The sequence below is a fragment of the Chamaea fasciata genome, unplaced genomic scaffold (assembly GCF_029207755.1).
Source record: "Chamaea fasciata isolate MVZ Bird 193981 ecotype frontalis unplaced genomic scaffold, bChaFas1.0.hap1 SCAF_3, whole genome shotgun sequence".
NCBI lineage: Eukaryota > Metazoa > Chordata > Aves > Passeriformes > Sylviidae > Chamaea > Chamaea fasciata.
Window position 1 is genome coordinate 37034869 of NW_027094088.1, and position 27379 is coordinate 37062247.

Here is a 27379-nt window from a genome sequence, read left to right on the forward strand (position 1 = left end):
CAGACCACTGCACTGATTGCTTTGATAGAAGAAGCAAAGAAGCTGAAATATTTTGCTATGATTGCTAAATACGTCTCTGCCCTGCAAACAGCTGCAGAGATGGTGTGAGATAATGATCCCTAACTGAAAAGAATGTTCAGATTCAATCTGTAACATTGACTCTTTGTTATTTGTGATCGTACTAAAAACACATGCATACTGTGAAGTAAGCAGCTTTGCTTTAGATAATGTATGTTTTTGTGGAGTTGACAACTAATTTATTAGGTTAGCACTTCAAAATTTTTGACCTTCAGCTATGGTTTCTAAGTTTTGTTCACCATGACAGACTAGTGGGAATGCATTGCGTGCATCTGCCATTGGAACTGCTTTATGGTTTTGGGCTCAAGTACTCGAGCAACAGTCTTTAACATGCTAAATACTGCATTTTTCCATTACATGAGGTACCTTAACTAATAATTCTTGACATAAATGCTGAATGTCTTGATGTTTCAAATGTCATGATCATCAGGGTCATGGTGATTCACGCATCCTTGCTGACCTATAGAAAACAGTCTAAGTGGCTTCCTGAATAATATTATTTATCTGGTCCTGCATTAATTGATAAGTAGTAGATAGTATTAACACGGTATAATAGAAGTATATCCTGCATTTCAGCTTTAAAAAATTTCTTTTATTTCAAAGGGACTGTCGAATTTGTTTCCTAAACTTCGACAGAGAGTTGGACAATTTTATTTCGTGAACAGTGCCTTTACAACTGAATTTTGGTATCAGACTAGAAAGGTGCAAATTTCTTGTACAGTTAATGAAGGAACTGGTGCACAAATGCAGAATCTAGAACTGATTCTAGTCCAAGCTCAAATTTCACCCATCAGAAATAATGCATGCGCTTTGTGTACACCATACTGATGCCAGGGTTTGGTGCTGTGCTTCCAGTCCCGTAACACAGAAGGTGAGGTTCCCTCTCACCGACCCCAACAATTAAACGAAATCGCATTTTCAGGAGATCACATTTTCCTCCCTGTATCTCCAACTGGACAATGTGGCTCCAGTTCTCCGTCCAAGGCTGACAGGCAGTGGTGCTAGAGGGTTTAAAAAGTCCAGGTTCATAAATTCAAACAAGTGACTCTGTCAGCAGCAGAGTATAAAAGACAGAAGATTACTCTTCCATGCACGCCTCCAAAGGGGACCTCAAGGGCCTTTCACGCCTTCCACCTCCTTGGATCCGGCCGTGGTCGCTCCAGCCCCGCAGGCGCTGGACTTCGGGCCAGCACGGCTGCAGGGAGCCGGCACCTGCTGAGGGAAACCATCTTCCCCTCAGCAGTTTTATTTCCCTTCTCTCTCTGTCTGCCGGCGCTGTGGGAACGAGCAGCGGCAGGGATCGCGGCACCCGCAGCCAGCGGCCGCAGGCAGCGCCTGACAGCTCCGCCACGGGGGCAGCGAGGGGGCGGCAGCGCCCGCCGCGCCCCCATCACCGCCCCGCCTCGGGACAAACGCGGCCCCTGGCAGGGAAGCGCGGAGATGTAAGTTCCACGGTGCCGGAGGGAAGCACCGCTGTCCCGACCCCGCGGCCGAGAAGGGGAAACCAGCACCGGGAGCCGCCCCCCGCCTGGCCGCGCCGGAGCGAGCGCCTCTGGCGCGGCCGGTCCCTCCTGGCGCGCCGTAGCGATGCTGCCGGCGCCGCTGCCCTCGGAGGCTGTTCCCAAGATGGCGGCCGCGCGGGCGGCTCTGCGCGGCCGCGCTCCTGCAGCCGGGTAGGGACCCGCTCCCCTCCTTCTGCTGCTCTTGCTCCTCGCTGCGCCCCCGCGCCGCGCACCGGGGCCCGCCGCCATGCCGGCCCCGGTGCATGCATGAGAGACGCCGCCGCGCTGGTCTGTGCCGCCGCCGCCGTCATGGAGGAGCCGCCGCCGCCGCCGCCGGCGGGGAGGTCAGTAGCCAGCGCTGCCTCGCAGGGAGCTCCGTGCAGGGGGCGATGCTGGGCGGGGGCTGCGAGCGCCGGGACCGGGGGTGCACGCTCTGCCTCCCGCCCCCTCGGCGCTGCAAAACCCGCGGCGGCTGCTGCTGCTGCTTCAGCGCTCCTGCAGAGCGCCCACGGAGCGAGAAGGTGCTTCGATAAGAAATCTCTAGTGGCTGCGGTGGGTAAGGCAGTGCTTTGCGGGCGCTTTGCAATTAAAAGGAAATCGTTTTGTTCGCCCCCAGCCTCGCGGCAGAGCGGGCGGGTGTGTCGGGGCGCTGACCGCCGCTCTCGGGTCGGGCCGGGGCGCGGAGGCTGCGGAGCGGGAGCGGGAGCGGCAGCTGGAGCCCGCGGGAGGCCGGCGGAGCGTGACCTGTGCTCCTGGACTTGTGAACTGCGGCGATAAAAGCGCTGCCCTCTTGGAAGGGTGTCTCGTGTTTATGGCAGCCGCGGTTCAAATCGGGTTCTTTCTGGCGTGCCGGTAAAACAGCGGGGTCGTGGAGGATCGCTGCTGGCAACGTTGCAATCGATAGTTGTAAGAAGACAGAGATAAAAAAGGAAAAAAAAAAAAAAAAGCGTTCACAAAGAAGTGCTGTGATGCCTCAAAGCTTTCTGGAACTGCTGTCACCTCCTGAATGTGCTGACCTGCATATCGACTTTATGCAAGTCTCCATCTGTGCTCTGCTGAGAGATGGGGATGCAAATTACTTTATGGTTTAGTGTTTCCAGCTGTCTGCAGAAGTATTGCATAAGTCCGAGTTATTAATTCCGTGGCAATTATTTCTCATTTTTAAATAACATCCTGTTGATGCACTTCACTTCTCACTAGGAGGCATTCAGGAAACGTTTTTAGAACGCTCGTGTGATCACTTGGTACTGTAAGGTAGCAGGTGCACCGTGTTCCAGGTGTGCAGTGCAAAGAGTCTGCTGTGGTGTTACTGTGCTCGTTCTTGAGTATTGTGAGCTGCTGGTTTGTACTGGTGAACTAAAAGGGAAGCGGTGATGTGCTCCTGATGGTCAAGGCTGTGGGGTTGAACAGTGCCTTTGGGTTTTTCTTAATGTGCATTAGCGGTTTGTTTTTCTGTCGCGAGAATGCCACAATGAGAAGATATATAAAATTAGTAAGATTTAGGAGAAATACTCTGAAATATAAATGCTATAGGGCAGCTGAATTAGTAAGCTTCTAAGTTCCTTTTCAAAGGACTCTTCAAAGGCTAATACTGCAGGTTAAGCAGAAAATGATTTAAAATAAAGTTTGTACAACAGCATGACCCTAGACCTGGGCTGTCTTCACGTAGAAGAGTAATCTTGAGAGCCTGAATGGAAAACACCCAGGCATTTCCTGTGCAAGGCCATTTCTGACCTCTGCTGGATTCTGCTTATTACAGGACAGTTTATATGAGTTGGATGTGGGTGTGGATAATGTGGTGACAACTTTACCCAGCAAATGAAAATTGAATTAGCTGTTTCGGAGTGAGCTGGTGGGTGGGAAGGGGACGTCTCAAAACAATTAGGTAGCCTTAATTTGTGTAGGGTAATGCATGTGCTCCGTCCTCAGTGATTCATTTCTGTGTGTACTTTGTGTCTCAACTTCACACCTGCCTCTCTGGCTTCATGCAGCACTTGCTTTTACTTAAATGTAGTACAGGTAAAGTACCTGAAGCTTTTTCAAATGTGATTACTTTTGATTTAAAGTTTGGAGTCATCATTAGGTATTTATTCTTGGGGCTCTGAGGTCAGAGTCTTGTTGAAATCAGTTTGTTTTGCACAGGTTTGCGTATTTGAAATCCTTTTGATGGCAGATCACTTTTCGTCCTGTTTGTAGGGTATGAACGTGTTCTATGATAAAGAGTTCTGGCTAGTGCTGAAGTGCATTGCTATAATGCATTCTCTTTAAGTTAACGTTAGTTCTGGTGGAGAAGTATTCAGTCATTCTGAATTAGCAGTGCACCTACACTTGTTTAATAAACAATGCTTCTCGATTTGTTGTTCTGAGACTGCTTCACGTGAGAAATCTGCTTGTCTTTGTGTGAGGATTCTGTCTCTTGTTAGAATATAAATGCAACGGCATATTTTGTCAACTGAAGGCAGACATAAAATATATTTATGGCTTCTTTTGAGTTCCACAGTCTTTAGTCAAAAGCATTTGATTGTGAATCCCTCTCCGAAAGCACACTTTTTTTCCAGTTCTTCCTTTCTTTCTTGAAACGCACTTTGGTGGGGGGAGAGATGGGAGGCAGCTCTAAACTGAAAAATGCTCAGGGAACCCAGGAGCAGATGTTGATCCTGAGATAAAAGTGCACTTTGACCCTGGACAGCATGCAGTGGTTATGGATAAGTGAAAAGATACTACTGAAGAGTTTAGTGAAGAATTCACATGTAAGTATCAATCCTTAGAACAAGTGGAAAGTTTTCAAGATAAGCTGCTTCCACTTAGGTCATTTAGAATGCTAATGCAAACAGATGCGTTTGGTGCTTTTGGATTATTACCCATAGGCTTTAAATTTCCCGAGCCCAATTTTAGGCTTTCCCAAGAATTATCTGGCAGAAAATCCACTACAGGGAAAAACGAGGCCTTAAGCATGTCCTTTGTTGGGGCTTTGTCCTTTGTTTGGGAGCACTGCAAAGGCATGAAGAGCCATGGGGCTGCCCTGACTTGTGCCTTGATTGCTTGTAGCCCTCTGTTCTCCTGGCATACAGCCAGTGCCAGGGGTGAAGGAAGGACCAAGGCTGTGAATAAAATGGGACAGAATTGTGAATTATGTGGAGGCTTCCTCCTTGATGGGGAGCTTTTCAGTAGTCTGTCTAGCAGATTTGTTGTCTCTAGGATGACAATGAATTGGGCTGTCAGTCTGCAGCATCTGTGGTCTGGGGGAAGCCTGAGGTTGTGTCATGGATTGTGCTCAACATATTTTCCTCCTTGCCACACTGTCTGTATGGCTGATAGTATATGAGCAGTGAAAGAGTTTATTGTATTAAGATCATAGCTTCAGTGGGAAAAATGATTTGAGTATATAGAGCTTTGCCATAGGTTTTTTTTTTTTTTCTCCCATGCATTTAAATGAGGCAAGATGTAATCTCTATTCTACATGTATTGCATTTTCTTGTTTACATGTGCAAGATTGGGATGAATGACTGATTGTTCCACCCACGCACAAACACACATGAAGTGCTAGTTAAGATGTCTTTGGCATTTGTAGCAGTAAGGATTAGTCTGTGTTATGTGGCTGCTTGGGTTGTTTTTATGTCTGTTAATTAGTGCTGTCTGTGTCAAGGTTGGTTTTACTATTATGTAAGCTAGTGATATTGACCTTTGTGGAATGCAAACTGTGCTGTGATGAAAACAAATCTACTGAATTTAAAGGAAAGCATTAGGGATATGCAGGAATTCTTACTTTGGGGAGCTAATTGGGATTTTTAGAGGCTTATAAAGACTTGGCTTCCATGACAACAACATTTCTTAAATTATATACAAACCATTCTTTTTAACTGCATCCAAAATGCATTCAGGAGACAATTTTTCATAGTACCAACTGCTAGTCCATAATGTGTTGACCTCTGTCAGCACAAGAATCTCAGCTCATTTCTTCAGTTGTGTGGTTGGATTTGCTGTTGTCTACAACATTTATGTTCGCAGAACTGTTTTAATCTTCTCTCAGATTTTAACTGCACTGATGCTATACTTAGGCTGTAATTTATTAACTAAATCATTTTTGAATTTTAAAAAATAACTTAGAAACTGATTTATTTAAAGATTTGATAAGGGTCCCATGCTCACTCTTGGCTTACTGCAAATGTAAAGCCAAATGAGAGTGTTTGTCTTTAACATCTGAATTTGAGTGTTACTGAATTGTCTAATGTTCACTTGTGTCCAGTCTAAGAACCCTGCGTGTAAAGTCACATTAATTTTTCATGAAACCCAGTCAGGTTTGTTCTGGAGCCAGGCAAGATAGGATGTAACTATTGTGCTGATAGATGTCTCCTGTAGTCTTGGGGTAGAAGCAGGAAATTGGTTCTGTTCCTTCTGTGTCCTACTGCTACTCAGTGGTACGAAGTGGCACGTCTTGCGTTCTAATATGGTGTAAATGTCGGGTTTATTCTGCCCTGGGCTTGCTTGTGCTGCTGGTTTACTTGCTGTTGCTTTTCCTGAGAACAGTATTTGTAAAGGTTCTTACCCTTTTGGCTGTAGAACATCCATTCAGTGAGTGATAACAAGGCCAAGTTACTCGTGTCTCTGTTACTTCTTGGCTGCACTGTAGAGCTCTCTGTGGGCGTGACCACTGAGCTTTTGGGATGCTCCAAGTAGTGCAAAGTACTGAAGTCCCATTGCATTGTATGGATTTTCCAGAAGTTACAGACAAGGAGCCCAGCGTGCTGTGCTTAGACACCAGCTTCCATTGAAAACCTATTTCAGTGCTTCACCTTCTTGTAGACTTTGACTTTATCTAAATGATGAACTGAAACTTTGGGATCACAATCAGTTTTTAGCTTTTAGCTTTTTTTATCTAAGAATGGAACTTTCTGTTGGAAGAATAGTGTGTGTGTGGGAGAGTGGGGGAAGAATGGCTGTTACAGTGCTTTTTATCTTTTATCACAGGTCTGTGCATTTCCCAGTATATCACTTTTACAGATGATACGTTTATAGTTGAACCTAGCAGCCTAACACTCTTTTCCCAGTAGTATGTAACTTTTCTTGGTGTAGCTTAAATTTTTCAGAAAATCCATACAGGTGTGTTAGTACAGATTTTTCATAAATAGTTCCTAATTAAGTCTACTTTATTGTGTTGGTGTGTGGCTTGAGACCTTGGGATGGGATCTGTGCAGGTGCCAAGAACTTAATTGCAGCACTTACCCTTTGGATTGAAACTGTGTTATGTATGCTCAAACATCATTAGTGAGGAAAACATATTTCAGAGATTCTTACTTAAAAAACAACAAAACAGTTCAAATTCCCAAATATGAGCTAGGATACAGTTGATGTTGAAAAGGTAGCACTAATGGAGAGGCATGGGTTGTGGAATCAATGAATATTTGAACATCAGTTGTTAAGTGAAAAGAGCTGGGTACTGACTGGGCTGGGTGAAGCTCTCTTAGCTCCTGTTTCCACATTTCTAACCTTTGATCCATTTGCAGCCTCACTTGGCAGGCTTAAACATGGATGTGGAAACCTAGCAAACCCATCAACATTTTCACACTTTATTGCACATTGTAGAGCAAGGGTAGAATTAAATAGGCTTTATTTTTTTCCTTTTGGAATAAAATATGGCATAGTTTTAATCAAGTGATCTATTTGGGGCAGACTCAGAGATGAATCCACTATAAGTGCCGTTACATCATAGTTCAAATTTATATAAAAACTTATAATAATCCAAGATGGAAAAATTAGTTAAGCTTTCTCTGTTTTCAAATTTGCTAGTAAAAAAGAACAGAAAGTTCTGAGTATTTTTTTCTGAGATGAGAACATGAAGAACTGCCAAAACTTTTACAAGAGCTCTATTTTATTTATTTTTTTAATACTTATTTCTAGTTGGTATAAATTGAGGAAGAAAAACTACTTCCTTGGATCATTTAAATGTATCTCAGTAGTGCTTATCACTGCTTGCTATAAAAAATATGATGGTATTACTTTGCATTCTGCTTAATTTATTCTTGAATCAATGACAATTCCTTTTTTTTTTTTTTTTTTTTTTAGGCTTATGATGTTATTTTAATCAGCCAAAAGGTGCTTCAGTACCTCACCACTCTCTCAATAACTTTTGTTAGATTTTTCTGTGACTTTGTCTTTCTGTTGTAAATATAGTAAGAACATATAGCAGCTTCTGCCCAGGAATATCGGAGAATTTTGGGAAAAGTGCCAAAGTAGTAGTAATTTGCAGAACTGACTCTGGTAGTTTCCAGATCTGGAGAAGGAGAAAATTCTGTTCAATTTTTTCTGTTAAGCTAATATTTGCTAGTAAGTACATTAGTGCTGTAAGGAAATTTGTAATGCCCAGTCAGATATGTGCTCGAGGTCTGCTGTAGAAATGAAGTGTGTTCACACTTGCTGGGTCCTTCTATTCTAATTAACCAGCTTAATTGAGAGTTACCAAGCAGGAAAAGTTGTTGCTGGGAATCAATTACGGTTTAACTGTTTAGCTCAAAGCTGTACATTATTCTTTTCCCCAGTAATGACTTTTATTTTTTCCTTGGCGATTTCTGGAGAAATAGTGGTGGTTTTGTCACAATGAAGTTTTGCTCCAGACCAGTGTTGCAGCAGAAATGCTTGCTTTATATTGCTCCCTCAGCTGATGTGGGATTTATTGTACTTGATTCTTAACTGTCAGCAGGGTGGTTGTAGAGTAAACCTGTGGTTTGCAGTGTGTGGCACGGGTTCCATAGCAGCCTTGAGTGTCTGCGTTTGTGCAGCCCTGCTGCAGGTTAGTTTCCGAAGATTATCAAAGCGTAAATAGTGAACAAAGTCAGGCTTTTCAAGGGTTACTGTTACATCCTGGCAATTAACTAATGGAGTGTTAGTGTTTCTGTCATTATTTCTATGTTCACAATCCCTTTTTCGCAGGTTAATTTATAAAAAAAGAAAAGCTACTGGAATTATGTAATCAGTCAGTTCTTGGCGGTGATACCATTATTACCTTAAGCATTTTCCTGCCTAAGCATTTTGCTTTTATTGTTGCTGCAAGTAAAAATCTGCATTGGTTTTGTGGCTGACTCAGCTAAAAATTACTGTTCTCCTCACTCTCTTGCCCTCCCTCAACCAGGAATGCCTGCCACATGAAACTTGCTAGCATGACATTAAGTACATTTGGCTGCTTAATCAAAATTCAAGTGGCTGAAGTTGGAAAAATCCTGCTAACAAAGGCATTCCAGCTAAGCTGGATTGTTTTGGCAGCACCAGCGAAGAACCAGGGTTGATACTTTAAGTTCTTCCTGTGCATCTTAAGTGCTGGTGACTTGTGGCAAAGTGTCTGGAAAGCGGAAGGGTCAGACAGTCGTGGAAGGTTGCTTCATGTGCAGGCAGGAGAGAGTGACTGAGGGCATGATTTCACTGAGCACTCCGCAGGTGCCTTCTTTGCCCCGGTCTCTCGACAAGATAATGCCAGGTTCAGGAGGGATGTAGGGGGGAGCTTGGCTGTCACGTGGCTGTGGGGTTTTTGCTTGTGGATATGGATCTGACAGGTAAATGGTGCACCAAAAAAACAGTGGTTTTTTCACTGTTAGGTTGGTGATTGAGGTCACATGATTGTTGCCTTCTGTGCAGAAGGGATGGCAAAAGGGGCAGGGATGTGCAGCCTGGGAAGCAGAAGGTGCACTGGAACAGGTTCCCTTTCTTACTGTGACTGTAGTGTTGGTAAATTCTGGGGGTCTTCACTGTGAATAGCATTATATTTCATACTTGGTTAAATTTTGTTTTGGAATATTGCTTCCTTTTTTGTGCTCTTACAAGTGTCTCTGCTGTAAGCTGTTTTAGTGCAAACTTAGATTCTGTAAGATTTGCATATGTAGACATACTAGATGAGAGATGCAAGTGCTTTTTTGCATGTTGTGTCAGGACTAAATGGTAAAATTACTATCTGTTGTGGAGAGACAGATAAAGATAATACTAAAAGCAACCTTACCCTTGATATATTACAGCTGTGTTAATTATCCAAGAGTGGGAACAGCCTTGCCCTCCCAGCTATGGGTGTGATAAAGAGTGAGTTAGCTGGGAGGGGGTTGGTTGGAATCTGCTGGCCGTGCTGTGAGGAGGCAGGGACAGAAAAAGTGAGATGCTGTGTGTAGGACAGGCAAGGTTAGGCAGCCATGCTAGAGACAGGAAAGAGCGAGCCAGAACTGGAGAAGGAAGAGAGAAGACCTCAGAGAAAGAGCCAGAGCTGTGTGCTACGGACAGCAGAGTCCCAGGTCGGTGTGGGTGAAGCTGGGCACACTTCCTCCATCAGTGTGTGAAGAAGCTGAGGCATTGAGTCTGCAGACTAGCTGCTGGCAGAGATGGACAGACCCTGGGAGCTGCATGGAGTTGCCTGTGAGAGGCTGAAGAGAAAAGGTATGAGGACTTTGGATAACAAGGAGCTGATATTTGAAGCCCTCTGAAGTTTTTAAAGAAGCACTCTGGGTGCAATTGTCCATCTCAAATTCTTTGCTCTCCTTTCCTCCTGTCCAGGTATCAGCTTTTCCCCCCAGTGTGTTGGTTGTTTGTTCCTAGGCTGCAGAGATAAATGATCACATATCCTGCCTTCCCCTGGTTCCTCTGGGAGAAAAAAAAAATGTAGCTATGTACAGCTGAATTTGAATTAGAATATTTCTAAAAACTGAAATTCTTATGCTGCTACTGTGTCTTCTGTAAAACTTAATTTGAAATTTCCTACCTGTAAGTGCTGTGCCAGACTTAAACAGGGTGCATATAGCAAAAGAATACAGCTTTATTTGTACTTACTGTGTGCAAATTCCTGCTGTGCTGTAACAAAAAAAAAAATTAAAAAACCTGACAAGATCTTTTCCTTGCCTTCTGCTGAGGTCTTCCTTTTGCTGCACTTGGGGCAATATATAGTAAATGCAGTAGCATCAAACACTTCATTTTTGTATTCACACATGTAGCAGATCTTCAAAAACAGCTTATCCAAAGTTGGAGTCTTAGTTGCTTCTGCTTTCAGTTCAGCAACCTTTTAGAACTGTGTCCATTTATTTAAGCTTACAGCTTCCCTCAGAACATAATTTTTAAGAAGTGCTTAAAATATAGGGTGCATGATGCTTTCCTAACGTTGGAACATAACACTGTGTGTTTACACCAGGTAGCTGTCCTGTACTGTCACAGAACTTCAGGTTTTTCCTCGTTGGGTTGTCTAATCCTCAGTCTTTTTTATCCAAGGTGCTACTGATTGTTTAGTGAAGTTCCTTCCTTCTGCTCTTGGTCCAGGGCTACCCTTAAATTCTCTTCTGCAACAAAATGAAACCTAGTACTGCCTCAAAGCCACTGGAGCTTCTCATTCCAGAGTTTTGTTGTGTGGTGTTTTGCAGCACTGACTGAATACTTTATAGTTTTTTTTGTTTTAACAGATGCAAAGGTGGATACCTAGAAATTCTGTTTGCTTTTTGCATTACCAGCAGCTGTTGGGTGATGACAGTTCTTGTCAGAATATTGTTTGAAATAGACTGGTTGTGCTGCCTTTAGGGAGGGCTACTTTTGCTGACTGGGTATGTGCTTTACCAAGAACAGACTCATGTAGCCTTGTCTCCCTGCATTAATTATCAAGCTGAGTCTGAGTTAAGGAGTATATATCTGAAAAACAGACACTTTGCTTTTAAAATTAAGCCACTGAATGTCAAGAGCTGGTACTTGGTAATTTGGTGCTGGACCCTGTCCAGATATTGCAGTTCTCTGTGTGAAAATGGCAGGGTGACGTAGGAAGTGTTGAGAAAGAGCCTTGCTGATTCCTGCCTGGTGTGATGTCTTTTAAACTGCAGGAAGCTGTTTACAGTGTCTGGAGTGCCCAGCTTCCAAACCATTGTGGTGGGTGGTGATCCTGGCTCCTGTGTGGTAACTACCTAACTCAGATTTATTGCCATGTGCTTGTAGTCCAGTCCACTGACCTCCACTGCTCTGATCCCCAAGAAGCTTTTAAGCTGAATGTAGGATGATAAGCAGTGGCTGAACCTGAGTTAATTATGTAAGTGTCTAATGTATTTGAACTCCTGCCTCAGAAGGGGGTAGCTGATAGAAAGGGATTAGTAAAAAGATGTTTTCCCCTTATAGCTGTCACAATTTTTAGGATGATCTCTCATTAATGGCTGTTACAGACTTAGTGAGTTTGCATAATGTTTCAGGGAAGTGCAAAAGTTTGTACTGGTTAAAGATCATATTCCTCAGTGTGACTTTAACCTGATTGATTGTGATGTTCCCATGTGATCCTCAGTGGTTTTCATTAGTTAATTTATTTTAAGTGATAAATGAATGTATTTTTCCAAAGGTTGTGGCCTTTATCAATAGTGGTGGTTACCGGTTTTTTGCTCTCTGTCCTGCTGCTTCAAATTTCATACCTTGATTTCTGACCCCCCTTCCTATTTTTGTTTGCAGGCCTTTGAAAATCTACAAGAACTATCTTGATTTTCATGACTGAGCTGGAGTTGTAGATTGATTGCCATCACTTTTACTTAGTTAAAAAACCAAAAAATCCTGCTGTCATCTAGAAGTGCAAATTAAAGAAATTACATATTCTGTCTTTTCAGATTCTGATTAAAATATACCCTGGTATAACATACAGTAGTTACTTTTTGGAAATATTCCTGGTTTGTTGGATTTTTTTGGTGCATTTCAGAGCTGCCAAGGTGATTTATGTGTCCTGGCTCCAGTTTTTCTTATATTCCAAGGGTGAATTTCTAAGAAGCATTTTTCTCATTAAAATTGAGGCTGGGAACCTGTAAATAGAATATGAAAATTATGCACTTCTAGTTTTCCTTGTAGGGATTGGATTTAGGCCTCTATTGGCAATAGTAACTGCATTTGTCGCAAGCTTTCACTTTTTGTGTGTAGGCCTAATTAAGATTTGGATGGTTCTCCCTGGCTGTGGGGGAGAAAACCTGCATATCTTGGTAGCTAAGAAGAAATCAGCCTTGATTAATGTTTCTCAACCCTGGTTGCAACAGTATTTAGGAACCAACAATTCTGTCTAATAGCCAACACTATAATCTGATGCAGGCTTGCCAGCACTGCGTTTTATAGATTGGCAGATTTAATTAGTCTATGGTTAGTTCATGTCAGTAAATAACACACAAACATTGCAAATGCTGTGTCAGTAATCTGTAGAAATCATAACTGATTTTAACTGGAGTGTTGCTGCTGAAGATCATGTATGTCTGGTGTTGTCTGGATTAGAAAAAATGATCCTAGCATGTCAAAGCTGATAGAGCTGCTTTAGTTCAGATCCTGTACATTCACTGCATTGTTGTACCATAAGGCTTGCACTGGTGAGACTGAATCGTGTTAATTTGCACTGATTTGAGTTCTGAGTCGAGGTGTAGTCTTTGCACACAAACCCTAAACTGAATATGCTGGATTTTTAAAACTTGCTTTGCAACCTGTGCCTTTCTCTCTGTAAGCAGATCAGCCAGCTTTGGTTAGATCATCTCACCAGTTGCTAACAAGACTGGTGTTATGGACAAGAGCATGATTGCTTGTTTTGCGATATGATTTCAAGTGCTGCATGTTTTGTGATGTCTGCTGTGCTTCTTATCAAAGAACATCTTAAATTACCCAGCAAAAGTGGTTGAATGTTAAGTCAGTCATACTGGATGCCACTGTATAGGTATGTATGTAATTCAGGTGTGATGCTGGAGGGTAATTTGGATACTTCTAGCACTCATGCCTTCTCATCAGACATGGCAAGAAACATCCAAGGTAGAATTGTAGAATCATTTAGGTTGAAAAAGATCTCCAAGATTGAGTCCAACAGTAAAGTAACGCTTCCAAGTCCACCAATAAGCCATGTCCTGTGAGGGCCACATCTACAGATCTTTCAAATGCCTCCAGCGATTGTGACCAGAATAACCTTAAGTTCTTTAAAGATCACTTAATTTCGCTTGGTGGAGAAGTTTGATTATTAAATTCTTTGAAGAGGTTGCTTTCTTATAAACAAAAGGAAAACAGTGTTTTCACTGGTCTTTCCTAATGAGATGACTAGTCCTCGTTTAAAACTGCCTTGGAGACCTAATGTGAGTGCTTGCAGGATCTGTTCTGCCAGCCTTTGCAAGAGCATCAGCATCCCACCCTGTGCCTTACCAGGCCAGTGAGATCACTGAAAAAATAAATGGCTCCATAAGCACTGGAACTAATGACTTCTGTTTTATGTGGTTTAGTCTCTTGTGGTTGATCTGTCTTTGGCAAGATCAGAGCGGTGTTCTCTGCCTGAAGTGTTTTTTCACAGTAGGGCTGTTCACAAGTGTTCTCAGAAATAAAGCTCTTCTGGTGTCCAAAAAGATGTAAACTTGAGTTCCACTTTCCCAGCTCAGCACTTGCAAGATCTGTTTCTCATACTCATCCACCTATTTTCACAAGATCTGTAGGAACAATTTTAAGACTTTTTTTTAATGTTTGGACAACGGGGGTTGGTTAAATCACATTGGTAAGACACAGTTAGAGCATGGTGTCCCAAGGCAAGGGAAACAGACTAAAAGAATTGGTGATTTTGTGTGGTTGTAACTATGACCAGATTGTAGGGCACTCCTAAGGCTCCGGGTGGTGCTGCAGTGCCACCTGGGTCATTTTTCTTGGGTAACCATTAAAGGTTATTTGCAGAAGGTGGTGAACTTGCCTGCTGCCTTCTCAAAGCTGAAGTAGTAAAGTGAAAAGAGTATTTCATACACTAAATGTTTCTGTGGCTTTGTAGAGAGCATAAGTGTTCTGCATACTGAGGTATTTATTTCTGTTTATAGCTAAAGGCCAAGAAAAAGTACAGTATCTGTGTTTTGTTTGTTTTTGTTTTGTTAGCCTTACTGCTGTTCTAGCTGGCAATATTCTGACGTATTTCTTGATGCAGTTACTCAGACTCATTTCACTAGACTATGAGTAACATACTTTGTCTGCCCCTAAAATAGTAGCAAGTAAAATATAATTTTTGATTTGAGTGAAGTTGAATTTCTCGGATACTGATGCTATCTTGCAGTGATTTACATTGACTGTTTCTTTGCCTCAGTATCTTTTCCTGGAGTCAAGAGTTACTGAGAGTTCTGTAGAGTTATTTGCATACCTGCTTCAGAAATAAGTGAGGGAATAGGGGCAAACTGTTTCTTTTCTTTGAGAATGGTGTGTTCTTCTCCCTGATATGTGTTAAAGCAAGAGAATTCCATGTATGGCACCACTGGGGAGTGACAGTGTTTATGATCTTAATGGTATTAATATTCTTGATATTAAAATCTGTGAAAAATGCTTTTAGATCTCCTATTCTAGAAAATGTTTTGTGAAGTGTGGGAGAATTATTTTAGCAGTTGCCTTTGGGGTATGAGGGGTTTAGGGAGTGCAGAATGGAAGACGTCTGCTGTTGTCCCTGCTACTGATTAGATTGAATGTCTTGCATTATGTTTGTATGTTTGAACCTTTGTTTATTTCATGCACCTGTTAGTTTAGGCTTGCCACAATTCTTTTCAGAAAGAGATACATATATATGTATATTTACATTGTGTTCTTCTAGTGACACTCTGCCTATACCATCCTCTTTGTATGTTGCCTATTATGTATTAGATTGGAAGCTTATCCTTGGGGATATGAAAAAAACTGGGGTAAATATATGTGGATGTGGCAATAAAATATAGAAGGCTGACTGTGGTTGGGATTTACGGATGAATTAGCTTTCTAAACAGATATTGCAAGTAAAATTCCTTTATCTTGAATGTAATGGTTTATCTTGCTCCGTGCAGGAAAGAATGCAGATCAGAAGATGCTACATCCAACATCTCTGAATCTGACCCTGAGGAATTATCAGATGAAGCAAGTGCTGACACTTTCTATGGCGCTTCTCCCCCCAGCACACCCCGCCAGATGAAGCGCATGTCAACAAAGCATCAGAAAAATAATGTCAGCAGACCTGCTGGCCGCTCCACTCTGAAAGGTGGGTGTGGTGTCTTGGTGTTTTTCCTTAAACGATCGGTCACAGCAGGCGCCTGTTGTTACCTGGGGGAGGGGTTATGCACAAGGTGGAGCTGGATACTGAGGTACTGTGGAAGAACAGGAGGCAGCTGTTGTGAATTGCAACAAAGGAGGACTCTCGGGTATTAGAGGAAAAATTTTGCTATGAGAGTGCTTAAACAATGAGCAGTTTACTGGAGGGATTGTTGGATTGTGGAATGTCTGTCTTTGGAGCATTCTAAAACTGAACTGGTTAAGATCATGAGCAGGCTAAACAAGTTTTGATATAAATGCAGTTTTGAGCAGAAAGATGGAAAAAATGACTTTCAGAAGTATTTTTAATGACTTTTTTCCTGCGATTCCGTGATAAGTAGTAGTGGTGTAGTCACTTTTCTGCTCAGTTTTCCTCTTCTGAAGCATTTCACAGGCTGTTCATTGCAAAATACAGTTTTCACTGATTATTCTTTAATGTCAGTGATGTGCTTAAAGTGTAGTTACTCTTGCTTGCTTCTGATGCTTCCGTATGAAGAGATAATGGGGGAGAACCAATACTTGATGTGTTATTTTGCTAAGTAGTGGTACCAAATAATAAAATCTTTTAGCTTAAAGTGATTTTTTTGTTATTGAAATTTCATGGGTGCAAAAAAGCCATTTAAGATTGTATGTTCAATGTTTTCATACAGAATACAACTAGGTTTTTGTGTGGGTTTTTTGTTTGTTTAATATATTTTTAAACAAATATCAAACTATGTCAGACAATTATTTGCCAGAGTTACTGCAGCTTGACTATTGGCAGTTGATGTTTTGGAAGCAATTTTAAAAATTGCTTCAAATGAAACAAGGAAAAATTAGAGTGCATAGCAAGGATAACGTTTTTGAGGTAAAATGTAGGGAAGAAAAAGGTAAATTGTTTGGGATGAAAAATGGAATATAGTGAATTCTTTGGTTGTGTAGAGCTGTGGAATGCAAGTTCATAATAAAAGAAGTGCCAATACAAACATTTTCCAAAGCTTCTGTTTCCCTTTCACATCATGCAGCCTCCAAATAATGTCACTGAAGAGAACATTCACCAAATTCCCTCCTCCTTACATGAAATTACAGAGGAATCTTGTTACTCTTACCAGTTAACTGTAGGCATTGGAATTATTAAGCCTCTTTAACTTTGCTAAAAGGCACATTTAAAAGCCAGTAAAATTATTCTGTTGCTACATCAACTCGATTTTAACCCTGTGGTTATGTAAACTTTTCTTGCTTTTGGTGTTTTTTTTGTTGTTATTGTTTCATTATGTGCATTAAGAAAAAAAGAGCTTCTAAACAAAGACATTGTGATACTAAAGAAATAAAATGTATTATGTTTCATTGTTAGCCTTAGCTTCTAAGCACATCTGGAAGATTGATAGTTTCCCTGCTTATAGATTTTGAGCTTTTGGAGCAAGGTCTTTCTGTTTGGGAGAGGAATGGTTCTTACTTCTGGCATGATAATATCCTGTTCTTTGTTACCATGAGTATCTTAAAATATGTTTGTGGTCTTTTTTCTGATTAATTGGTTAGTGTTGTGTAAAGTATCTTTTTCTGCAGAGTTCAGGGTTGTTTTTTTTTAAAGCTTTGCCTATGTGTACCATCTCAGAACAGTTATTTTGTATTATGAAGAGGAAAAGAAAAGCCACCCCAAAACCTTGTGGAGTAGTTTGTTGACCTTGAATGCGTATGCACGTGCTCTTACTGAGCTTGAATGGTTATACTTCAGTGAGGGAACTCGTTCAGGGGTTGGTTGGATGGAACCAATCACTTTAAAAAGTGAATTTGAAATAACTTTTGAGATGTTTACAAATAAGGTTTAAGGTACCTTTAGTTAGACAACTGCAAGAATTTTGGTAATTAGGGGCTTGGCTTACTTGTACTTCTGATACTTGGTTGTTCAATTTCTGTCACACCAAGTTTCTTACAGCTTGCATTTAGTATCCCAAGCATAAACTGATGCAATAATCTATAAAGTTTCTGAATTGTTTCTCCCGTAGCCTAAGAGCTATGGGGGTCGTATTTTTCTAAGCTAAATGCATTTCAGAGGTGCTTGTAAGATCTGACTGTGTCTCCTGAACTCCATGAATGCTTGCGTACTGAAGTGTTAGCTTCTCCATGTACCTTGTAAAAGCAGTGCCTATTCTGCTTTTTAGTATAAAATTTTTGCAGCTGCATACTGGAAAGGGCGCCACTCTTCACCCTGCTTTTCTACTCCCATCACGTTCTTCGCATTCATTTTGTTGTGTTTTCTTTTAATGACCTGTTTAAGATTTCAGACTCCACCACATGCTCCCTCTCATCAACTGATAGTTTGTGGGAAGTGGATTTGTAGGGAATTCTTAAAGCTTGTAGAAGGCTCACACAGTGTGTATGCAAACTCTGAGGTAAAAATAATGACTTAGAAATGCTATGGAATAGGAGAGATTGTTGAGAGAGAAATGGAACTAGAAACAAGTTTTAAATGATGGTTTTGCAAATAGACTAGATACTTTGAAGAAATAGAACTGTGAAAGATATATTGTAGTAGGACTCACAAGGAGTAATTTGAGATGATTGGCTTTCAGGCATTAGTAGCGTTGTGTGGCAAAAGCTGATAGCATAAAAACCACATGTATTGTTAGTAGGAAATAGTTTGGCTTCTGATTGGGATGGTGTGAATTGTAATATTTGTACTGTCTTTTTACATGAGATTGAAAATAGAATAAATGTTTTTAAAGTGCTCTGTTTAAAGTTGCTCTAGTTCTGGGTTAGAAAAAAGGTATAGTGTGACAAAATGGGTACAAATTAATTTTTTTTGCAAATTAATTGAAGTCTACATTACAATACTGCAATACAGTTATAGCATTGATACTGATTTATCGCAGGACTGTCAGGTGTTTGAGTCATTGGTGTCTATTTGATGAGAGGATTTTGAAACGATTTTTAGATTATTGTGCCTGGGCTTTGTTAAGAATGATGAACATTCAAGTATTACGGATTTTTGGATGTCTAATAATGAATAATTTTTGACTTAGCTTTTTTCAATGTGCTTTGGTGGTGTGAGGAATCTGAAGATTGATGATAAGGGAGAATAACTTGGTAAAAATACAAACTGAAGGGATCTAGAGGTTCTCCGATCTGGAATGTAAGTTAAGAAGGTGATCTTTACATGTAATAGAATTTTAATTTATTTTGCAAGGCCGCCAAAATCTTCAACATCAAAGTGCTGTTAGAAGTCGATTCATTTCTAATCTAGTTGAAGTTTTTGTGGAGAGGGTGTATGTTTCATCTCTGTCAAGCTCCATTTTCAGTCTGCTTGCCTGCCAATGCAAAATGCCCATTCCTGTGTTTTGCCTGGCCTGGCGATGTGGTCAGTGAAAACGGACAAAGTATATTCAGCCGTCATTCTGAGAGCCTTTTCTGTTCTTGAGTGAGCAGAGGCTCTGTGGCCATGGTGCTTGTTGTATTCCAGCTGCTGATCAGTTGGAACTACTGGACTTTAGTAGCCTGCATGCAGGTGATTCCCTTCTGCCTATCACCACTTCTGAGAGAGGGAACCACTCTTTTCATGTCAATTAGTTCCTCCTATTCTGATCTGCAAAGCCCAGACCGAAGTGCTTTTCATAGCTGTGTGGAAAAGTGTCAGGGTTTGCTTCTCCTGAGGAAAGAACAGGGAGTGAGGAGGAGATTACACCTTTAGGTGGGAAAGGACTGTTGTCCATAGTAAGGAAGAAAACAAGTGTTTGTGTGTTGTGACAGTGGGGAGGTAGGCTCAAGGTGCTAAGGCAGTGTATTCACATTACAGAGGGGTTCTTAGAACAAAGATCCACCTTCCCAAGATGCAGGATTGGTGCACTCAAGCTAAATTTCAAAATCTATATATGCTCGAGCTTTTATGAAATTGCAAATGCAATGGAGTCTCTTTAATTGTTTGACTTTGATGCTGTAATAATGCTTTGTTGTATTTTAAGTTTTTGTTTGGGAGGTTGTGTGACAAATGCATGGAAAATGAGCTTGAAAACAGTTCTTTTCCTTTTGATCATACTCAGTTCTCAGTTAGCATACTCAAGATGAGAATTTTTGGGGGTCCGTTCTACAAAAGAGATAAAGCAAGAGAAAAAGAAAAAATTCTTTGGTTTAGGGTATAGTAGTAGTAGTAACTCCTAATAATAAGACTGCATTTTACTTCTATCCATGCCTAATTTGTTTTATTGATTTTAAGCATTTTTTTATGCTCAACCTAAAAATACTGATTGAGAACTGAATTGAAAAATGCTTGTCCTTGTTGCTGCAGTCACATTCTTTTTTCTTTGCTTACAGAAAAGATGAGTGTGCCATCGCAGTCTTTGCATAAAGACAATGGGAAAACCATTGAGAATGTGGAGGAACACAGCTATAAGCAAGGGAAAAAGATCAGAGATGCCCTAAGGACAACAGAACGAGATCACAAGAAAAATGTGCAGTGCTCATTTATGTTAGACTCAGTTGGTGGATCTCTGCCGAAAAAAACAATTCCAGATGTTGATCTCAATAAGCCTTACCTCAGTCTTGGCTGTAGCCATGCTAAACTTCCAGTCTCTGTGCCCATGCCAATACCCAGAACTACCCGCCAGACTTCTAGGACTGATTGCCCGGCAGACCGGCTAAAATTCTTTGAGACCCTGCGGCTTTTGTTAAAACTTACCTCAGTCTCCAAGAAAAAGGACAGGGAACAAAGAGGACAGGAAAACACCTCCTCTGTCTGGTTGAACCGATCCAATGAACTGATCTGGCTGGAGCTGCAAGCTTGGCATGCTGGCCGGAGCATTAATGACCAAGACCTCCATCTCTATGCAGCCCGTCAAGCTATCCCTGATATCATCAATGAAATCCTCACTTTCAAAGTGGACTATGGAAACTTCTCCTCTGTAAAAAATGGAGCCAGTCTCAATGGTACTTCAGGAGAAGGAGTTTGCAAATCAACACATGGAACCAGTGCTTTGGGTTACTCAAGTTATCATGAACACCTCCATCGCCAGCGGGTCTCGTTTGAGCAGGTAAAGCGAATAATGGAGCTGCTGGAGTACATAGAAGCACTTTATCCATCTCTGCAGGCTCTTCAAAAGGACTATGAAAAGTATGCTGCAAAGGACTTCCAAGACAGGGTGCAGGCACTCTGTCTATGGTTAAATATTACAAAAGACTTAAACCAGAAACTAAGGATTATGGGAACTGTATTGGGCATCAAAAATCTTTCTGACATTGGCTGGCCAGTGTTTGAAATTCCTTCTCCTCGTCTGTCCAAGGACAATGATCCAGATGATGAAGACATTGATAGGGAAACAGAAGTAAAGGAATCCTCAGGAGCATGCACAGAGGAGAGTGATGGTGAAGAACAAATCTCTGAGGAGAATGTTGAGGAACTTAGACAAGCCATCAAGAACAATTTTACTAATAAGTCAAATTTTGACTTTCAGGACCGTTTTTCAAGGAGGCTTGATAGGCTTGAATCTGAGGATGACTCTGCTTCCTGGGTTATTCCAGAATGCAGTGCTGAGGGAAGCTGCAGCCAACACTGTTTGACCTCTATTTACAGGCCTTTTGTTGATAAAGCACTGAAGCAAATGGGGTTGAGGAAACTGATTTTAAGACTGCACAAGCTAATGCATGGTTCATTGCAAAGGGCCCGTATGGCGTTGGTAAGGAGTGACCACCAGCTGGAGGTAGGTTACCACTGTAAATGGATAACAGGAGTACCTCCTTGCTGTATTGTTCCTAACTGAAAATGTAGGAATTGGGGTCTTACGAACATTTTGGTTGCTCAGTTGGTTTTTGAAAAATGGTGTATATGATGGTTAGGAGCCCAGTTCTCCTTCCATGGAAATGAATCTGTCATTTGACAGAATTTGTGTGAAACCCAAGCTAGTTCTCTGTTCTTGTTTGTGATTGAAATGACATTTTTTGTGATAACATCTTCGTTCATTTTATTTTCTGATTTCTAAATCAACAAATCAGAAAAATCACTGTGGAAAATCAGGCCCTACAGTTGAATTGTGAGAAAAATCAGCTATGGAGGTGGTAATTTTTCTCCTCTTCAAGGCTGGATGTTTTTTGGCAAGACATTCTTTATAAAAATGTCGCTGTAGTTTTTTTGGTGGTTTCTCTTGTCTACATTAATGAAGTACTGTGGTACATTATGCTTGAGGAGAGATGGGATAAATGAATGGACTCAACTTTGGAATCTATGAAAACAAGTTATGCTAGTGTGTCGTATTCTTTAGTGGGCCTTTAGCTTGATTATTGTTTTCCTTTGGGTCATTTTATATTAATTACGAATGATTCTGTTAATAAAACCAATGTAGGAATTAAGCAGTAAGTGAAGGACAGTAGGTTGATATTGTGAGATGCGGCTACTAATTCTTTCAAGGCAGAGTATTGTTACTTAATATAAACTGTTATCTAACTTGTAGGCCTTTTTATAGTAGGAGAAATTAGTGGTAAGAATTACTTGCTCTGCTTGGTAAAGTTCCACTGTGAATTGTGGATAAAGGCATCTCTTAGCCAATGTGACCATTCTGATACGGATACTTTATGTGGTGTTTAAAATGTTGCAGATCTCTTAATGTTGATTGTCACGTTTGCAAACAGAATAAGAATTGTTGATCTCCCTTAGAGGTTATTTTTTTAGGATGAATAAATTTATAATGCTATTTGATTTTGAAAGTTTTTATTTGTACTGTTACTAGTGTAAATTTTATTGTAGAAATGAAGCTATTAGTTGAATTTTTATTTATTCTCTAATTGGTTTCAGCTTGTGTTTTAGAAAATTTGCATTAGAAATGCATGAACATTTGCTTAGAGTCAAGTGCCTAAGCAAAACTCATAGGTGTCCTGTTACAGTAGCCAAAAGCACCCCCAAACCACCTAAACACAGAAAGTTCAGCTTAAGACAAAGGTTGAAATAAATAATTAAAAAAAAAATCAAAGTAAGCAAGACATAATATGGGGGTATTGAAAATGGACTTTGAATGTATTTTTGAAACTGCTAAATACCTCCAAAATTTTGACTGCATAAGGGTTTTTGAAACACGTTAATGAAACTGTAAGTAGCTAGAGTTTTTGCTGCAACTTCACAGAATTAAACTTTCTGGTAATGTAGTGTTGAATGTCTTGTATAAGATATAAGGTTAATCTTTCCTCCCTTCTCTACCCTTTTGACTACTTTGAATGTTCGTTTTCAGTAATTGCCACCTTTTCTCTGGAATATTATTCTCTTTTCAGAAATGGTTTTTAGTAAAGGTGAATGTTATGAATGGTAAACTTCTGCACCAACATTTATAGGACGTTATCAGAAAAAAAACCACAAAACTTTGTCAGAATTGTGGTACTTACTGCAGCAAAAGATGAATTTATACTAAAATGGAAGAGATGGGTTTCAGTTGTTTGGTCTTTGCACCTGACAGTACTTTGAATGTAATGTCTTTTTTTTTTTTTTCAGTGCAGTTCAGTTTGATATTGGTATGCAGACAGAGTTATTAGTGTTCTGTTAATCTTTATTGTTTCTTTTGTAACTTGAATGCAGACAGAGTTATTAGTGTTCTGTTAATCTTTATTGTTTCTTTTGTAACTTGACTCTGTGTTTATGTGTATACTTACTCTTCTTACTCTCTGAACATACTTTTGTTTCTATTGTTGCCTAAATGGTGTCTAAAACATATCTAAAATGTACTTTCTGAATTCTTCCACTGTATACATTTTAATGATCCTTTCATCCTAAATATGTGTAAATCTTTATACATATTCCTGGTCTTGGTGCTTTCTAAAACATGTTTGATTCCTCTCTAGGCTCTGATACTTTAACAGGCCTCTAGGCATTTTAGAGTCCATTCTGTGTACAAGTTGTACAATTTCATTCTTGGTGTAGATGGATAATATTTCTAACTTCAGCCTATGAAATCGGATGTTATTTTAATAGAATGTATTTAAACTTGTGTACCCTGTTGTTTATTCAGCTGGTTGCACTTCTGAGTGTGGCTTTTTATATGATCTCAATAAATGGCTTAGGGCTTTTCTTGAGGTTTTTATAAGAAATATTTGAAACATTTCAGATTGGGGCTGCAGAAGATATTAGTCAGACTGAGCAATAGAAGTTTCGGTGTCTAGTGCTAAGCCCTAATGTTGTTTACTGTTCTCCTTGATGCTGGAAAAGGGTATTACAAATTTATTCATTTTGGCTGTGTTATTCTTGCTCATACACTAGTTCTTTAATATTTTTATTAGAACTGAATTTCCCAAAACTGTATTTGCATCACAGTGAGGATTGTATTTCTTAATGTTTTTGTTATACTGTGGAAGTGTAGCATTTTCATGATCTGTTAATGAGAACTTCTTGTATAAAAATCTTTAGCTATGATGCTATTCTGGTACTATATGCTCCTTTTAAAGAGAGTAAAAAGAAGACATTAATATTCTAAGAAGATATGTTTTTAAATGTGTGTTTTAATTTTCTGCTTGATTATGAGCCTAAAAGGTTTTTTAAACTTTCAGGGCAGTAGCTTTATCACTTACCATTATCATACTCTAATTACTGGTAATGTTTTTCTCCCTTTTGTAGTGATGTTATATAAATTCAGCTGAAGAAAAACCTGGAAAATGCTAGTTATGTCTACTATATGAATGAAGGATATTCAGATGTCATGGTTAGCAGCTGAGAAATGAGAAAAGGAATAAAACAAACTTAATCTGAAACAAATCTTATCCTTAAATTATGTCCAGTGTGTTGCTGTCTTTAGGAGCTACACATGTTTTGCAGTCCAACTTTTCTTTTTTAAATTAAACCCCAGACTACCTCCATACACAGCCTTGCTTAGAATGTTATCACAAGGTATATAGTTTAGATCTCCAAGATGTTTGTTTCCTAGTCTCAGTTATTTTCTCTGATTAGAAAAGTAATTTCATTTAAATGGAATTTTGATTTAAATGAAAAGTAAGTTTATTATTTATAAAAACCCACCCAAAAATCCCCAAAACAACAAACCAGCTTGATGTCTATATTTCATCTTCCTTTTTTGAGCAGTTTAAATTTAAAATTACCAAAATTAAAAAGTTACTTTTTCAGTACTTTGGCTTAGTTTGGCTGGTGACTGTTTTTGAATATTGCATTCATTTACAGTGTGGAGTTTTATGTTAGTACATGCATTAGGTATTTGAAAAGAAATGAGGTTATGTACCTGGTGTAGCTTAGTGTACACTTGTTTCTCTAGATAATGTTATAATAGAAACGTAAAGTAAGTGATTTTGTTCGTTCCCAAGGGTCCATAGTTGTTTTTCCAGAGCCTGATGTTTTTAAAAAAAAGTTAGCTTTAAACATCACCCAGTGCTATGAACTTGAAACTTGTGTGGTTGACTTGCCAGCTAATAGACTATTACCTTTTAAAAACATACTTCTGCGCATGCTACTTTAAACAAATCCAAAATCCTAACGACTTTTAGAGATCCTTTTCATGATACCTATTTTTTGTTAGTTTTCAGAATTTCCAGATCCCATGTTGTGTTCAGATTATGTGCAGTTACTAAATTTCCCACCTTGTTGCGAGCAAAAATGCAGTGCTGTATCATGGGAGGAGTTGAAATCCATGGATTTGCCATCTTTTGAACCTGCATTCTTGGTTCTCTGCCGAGTCCTGCTCAATGTTATCCATGAATGTCTCAAGCTGAGGTTGGAACAACGACCTGCTGGGGAACCATCTCTTTTGAGTATAAAACAGGTTTGCTTCAATTGCTTTTTAAATTACATTTCCTATTTGAAATATTTTGTCATTTCATTATGATACGGTGTCAGTTGAAAGTGGATTAGTGTAAGAAATTACAATGTATAATTATGCAATAATTTTTGTAAATAGTCTTGTATTTCATATGGAGATCTGCTTTTTGCATTATAAATAACTGGTCGTATAGCTCTCTGATTTAGGCTTCCATATGAAAACTGGTGATTAAAAATATTATTAGCCAATAAAAGTAAACAGTATTGGTTCCATTTGTATTATAAGCTATATAATCTTCCCTGGTACGTCTTCTTCTGTTTGGAGTAGTTTTATAAGGGTCTGTATTTCTCTTTTTCCTTAGATTTGATTTTTTTCTCTTGTGAATATAAGACATTGGCTAACATGCAGTAGTCACACAGTGGAAGTTAATGAAGAAGTAAAATGAAATTAAAAAATCTTCCCCAGCCTATTGTATTATTTTCTGTGGACAGTGACACAAGATTGTCAGTCCTGTCACTGGTTGAGAATATTGTATAAGGATTTATTTTCTGGAGGCTGTCAGGTACAATGGAGGCTGTTTAAATCAATGCCAGTTTTTCAAAGTGTAGTCCAGGACCTACTAAATTCATCTGATCTCCCTGCATCCTGGCAAGCATAACCAAATCAGGGTTTTATCTCTAAGAGTAAACATCTTAATAAGCTCTTGGACTGATCATGATCTCACATTCCAGTTATTTGCTGGTGCAAAATCCATTGCTGTGTTACTTCGTGGTCCCAAATAAATTTGTCCTCTCTTCCTTCCCCCCCCTTATGCTCTCCCTTGCTCTCCCCATTGACTGAAACCTACAATATCAACCTTAACAGTCACAGAGTAATACAGTGCATAGAATACTCTGCTGTTAAGCACAGTATACCCTTCGGAGATGGGGGTGATTTGGTTTTTTCCCCCCTTAACATTTTGTGTACTCCTTGTGGACTTCCAAGCTAAGCAAAAATTGCACTTTCTTCCTGGAAAAGAGTGTGTTTGGTGGTGGATACTGCCTTACTAATGACACTGAGAAAATGAATTCAACTCAGCAAATACTTCCTGTCCCACACAATATTTCTGAACAGGCAAAGGAGCTGTGGAGGATTTTCCACTAATTGATCTGTTAGTTTCCTGAAGAATTATAATTCCTAAAATCTTGAGCAAACTCAAAAGAAGAATCCAGGAGTCTGTTATTCTGCAAGTTCAGAGTATTACAGAATTGCTGAGAAGACTGGACTGGAGATACTCTGGTCCAGCCTCCTGGAAGCTGGGTCCCACAATTAGAATGATCTCCAAATTAAGTTGTTATATTATATCAGAGCATTGTCAGCAGGTTCAGGAAGGTGATCCTGCCCTTCTACTCAAGCCCCAGTGAGGTGCATCAGGACTGCTATGTCCAGTTCTGGGCTCTTCAGTACAGGAGAGATGTGGAGCTCCTGCGCTGGGTCCAGTGGAGGACAAAACTGATCAGGGACTTGGAACATCTCATCTCTTCTGTGAGGAGAGGCTGAGGGAGTTGGGCCTGTTCAGCCTTGAGAAGAGACAGCTGAGAGAGGGGACTCAGTGTCCTTCATCACTCTGTAGCCCTCAGAAGCTGACCATCTGAAATATGATCAACCCAGCTATCTTCAGTTGAGCTGCTCTCCTGGCCACTGGCCAGGGATGCAGAATTTGTACAACACTCAATACACCTGGGCCATCTTAACTTGCAGACAAAAGATTTTTCAATTCTTTCAAGGTATTATTCAGGAAGGAGAGCTGTCACTGCAGTACAGCCTTCTGGAAGTGGCACTGCTCCATTTCCTTCTGTAAGATGGTCTTCTGGAGAGGCTGTTGTGCATTGGCTTTCTCTGCATTGAGATCCAGAGCCAGTGCTTCATTGTTGTACTTTTCTCTGCAGCTGCCCCCAGGCATTGGAAACCTGTGATTCAATTCCCTTTTCATATTCTCTTTTCAAGGCTGAACAAACTCAGTCCCTGAATTGTTCTGGGAGTAGCACAGCACAGTCTGTCTTTTGTAGTGATTGACCAAGTGAATCTTATTTGAGG

The 27379-nt window shown here is 40.2% G+C and overlaps 1 protein-coding gene across 6 annotated transcripts in view; it reads left to right on the top strand.

Moving 5' to 3' along the window:
• The first annotated feature begins 1816 nt into the window (after window positions 1-1816).
• The window catches only part of MAP3K4 (mitogen-activated protein kinase kinase kinase 4), a 65539-nt gene continuing 39976 nt past the window's right edge, over window positions 1817-27379 (top strand). For 4 of the 6 annotated variants that reach the window (XM_066178634.1, XM_066178637.1, XM_066178635.1 and 1 more), the window contains exons 1-4: window positions 1825-1924; window positions 15353-15543; window positions 19881-21262; window positions 25064-25306. In XM_066178634.1, the coding sequence (XP_066034731.1) occupies window positions 1848-1924; window positions 15353-15543; window positions 19881-21262; window positions 25064-25306 (1893 nt within the window). In that variant the 5' untranslated portion in view covers window positions 1825-1847. Of the gene's footprint in view, window positions 1925-15352; window positions 15544-19880; window positions 21263-25063; window positions 25307-27379 lie in introns of all 6 variants that reach the window. The other 2 variants (XM_066178639.1, XM_066178638.1) reach the window with 2 other exon arrangements.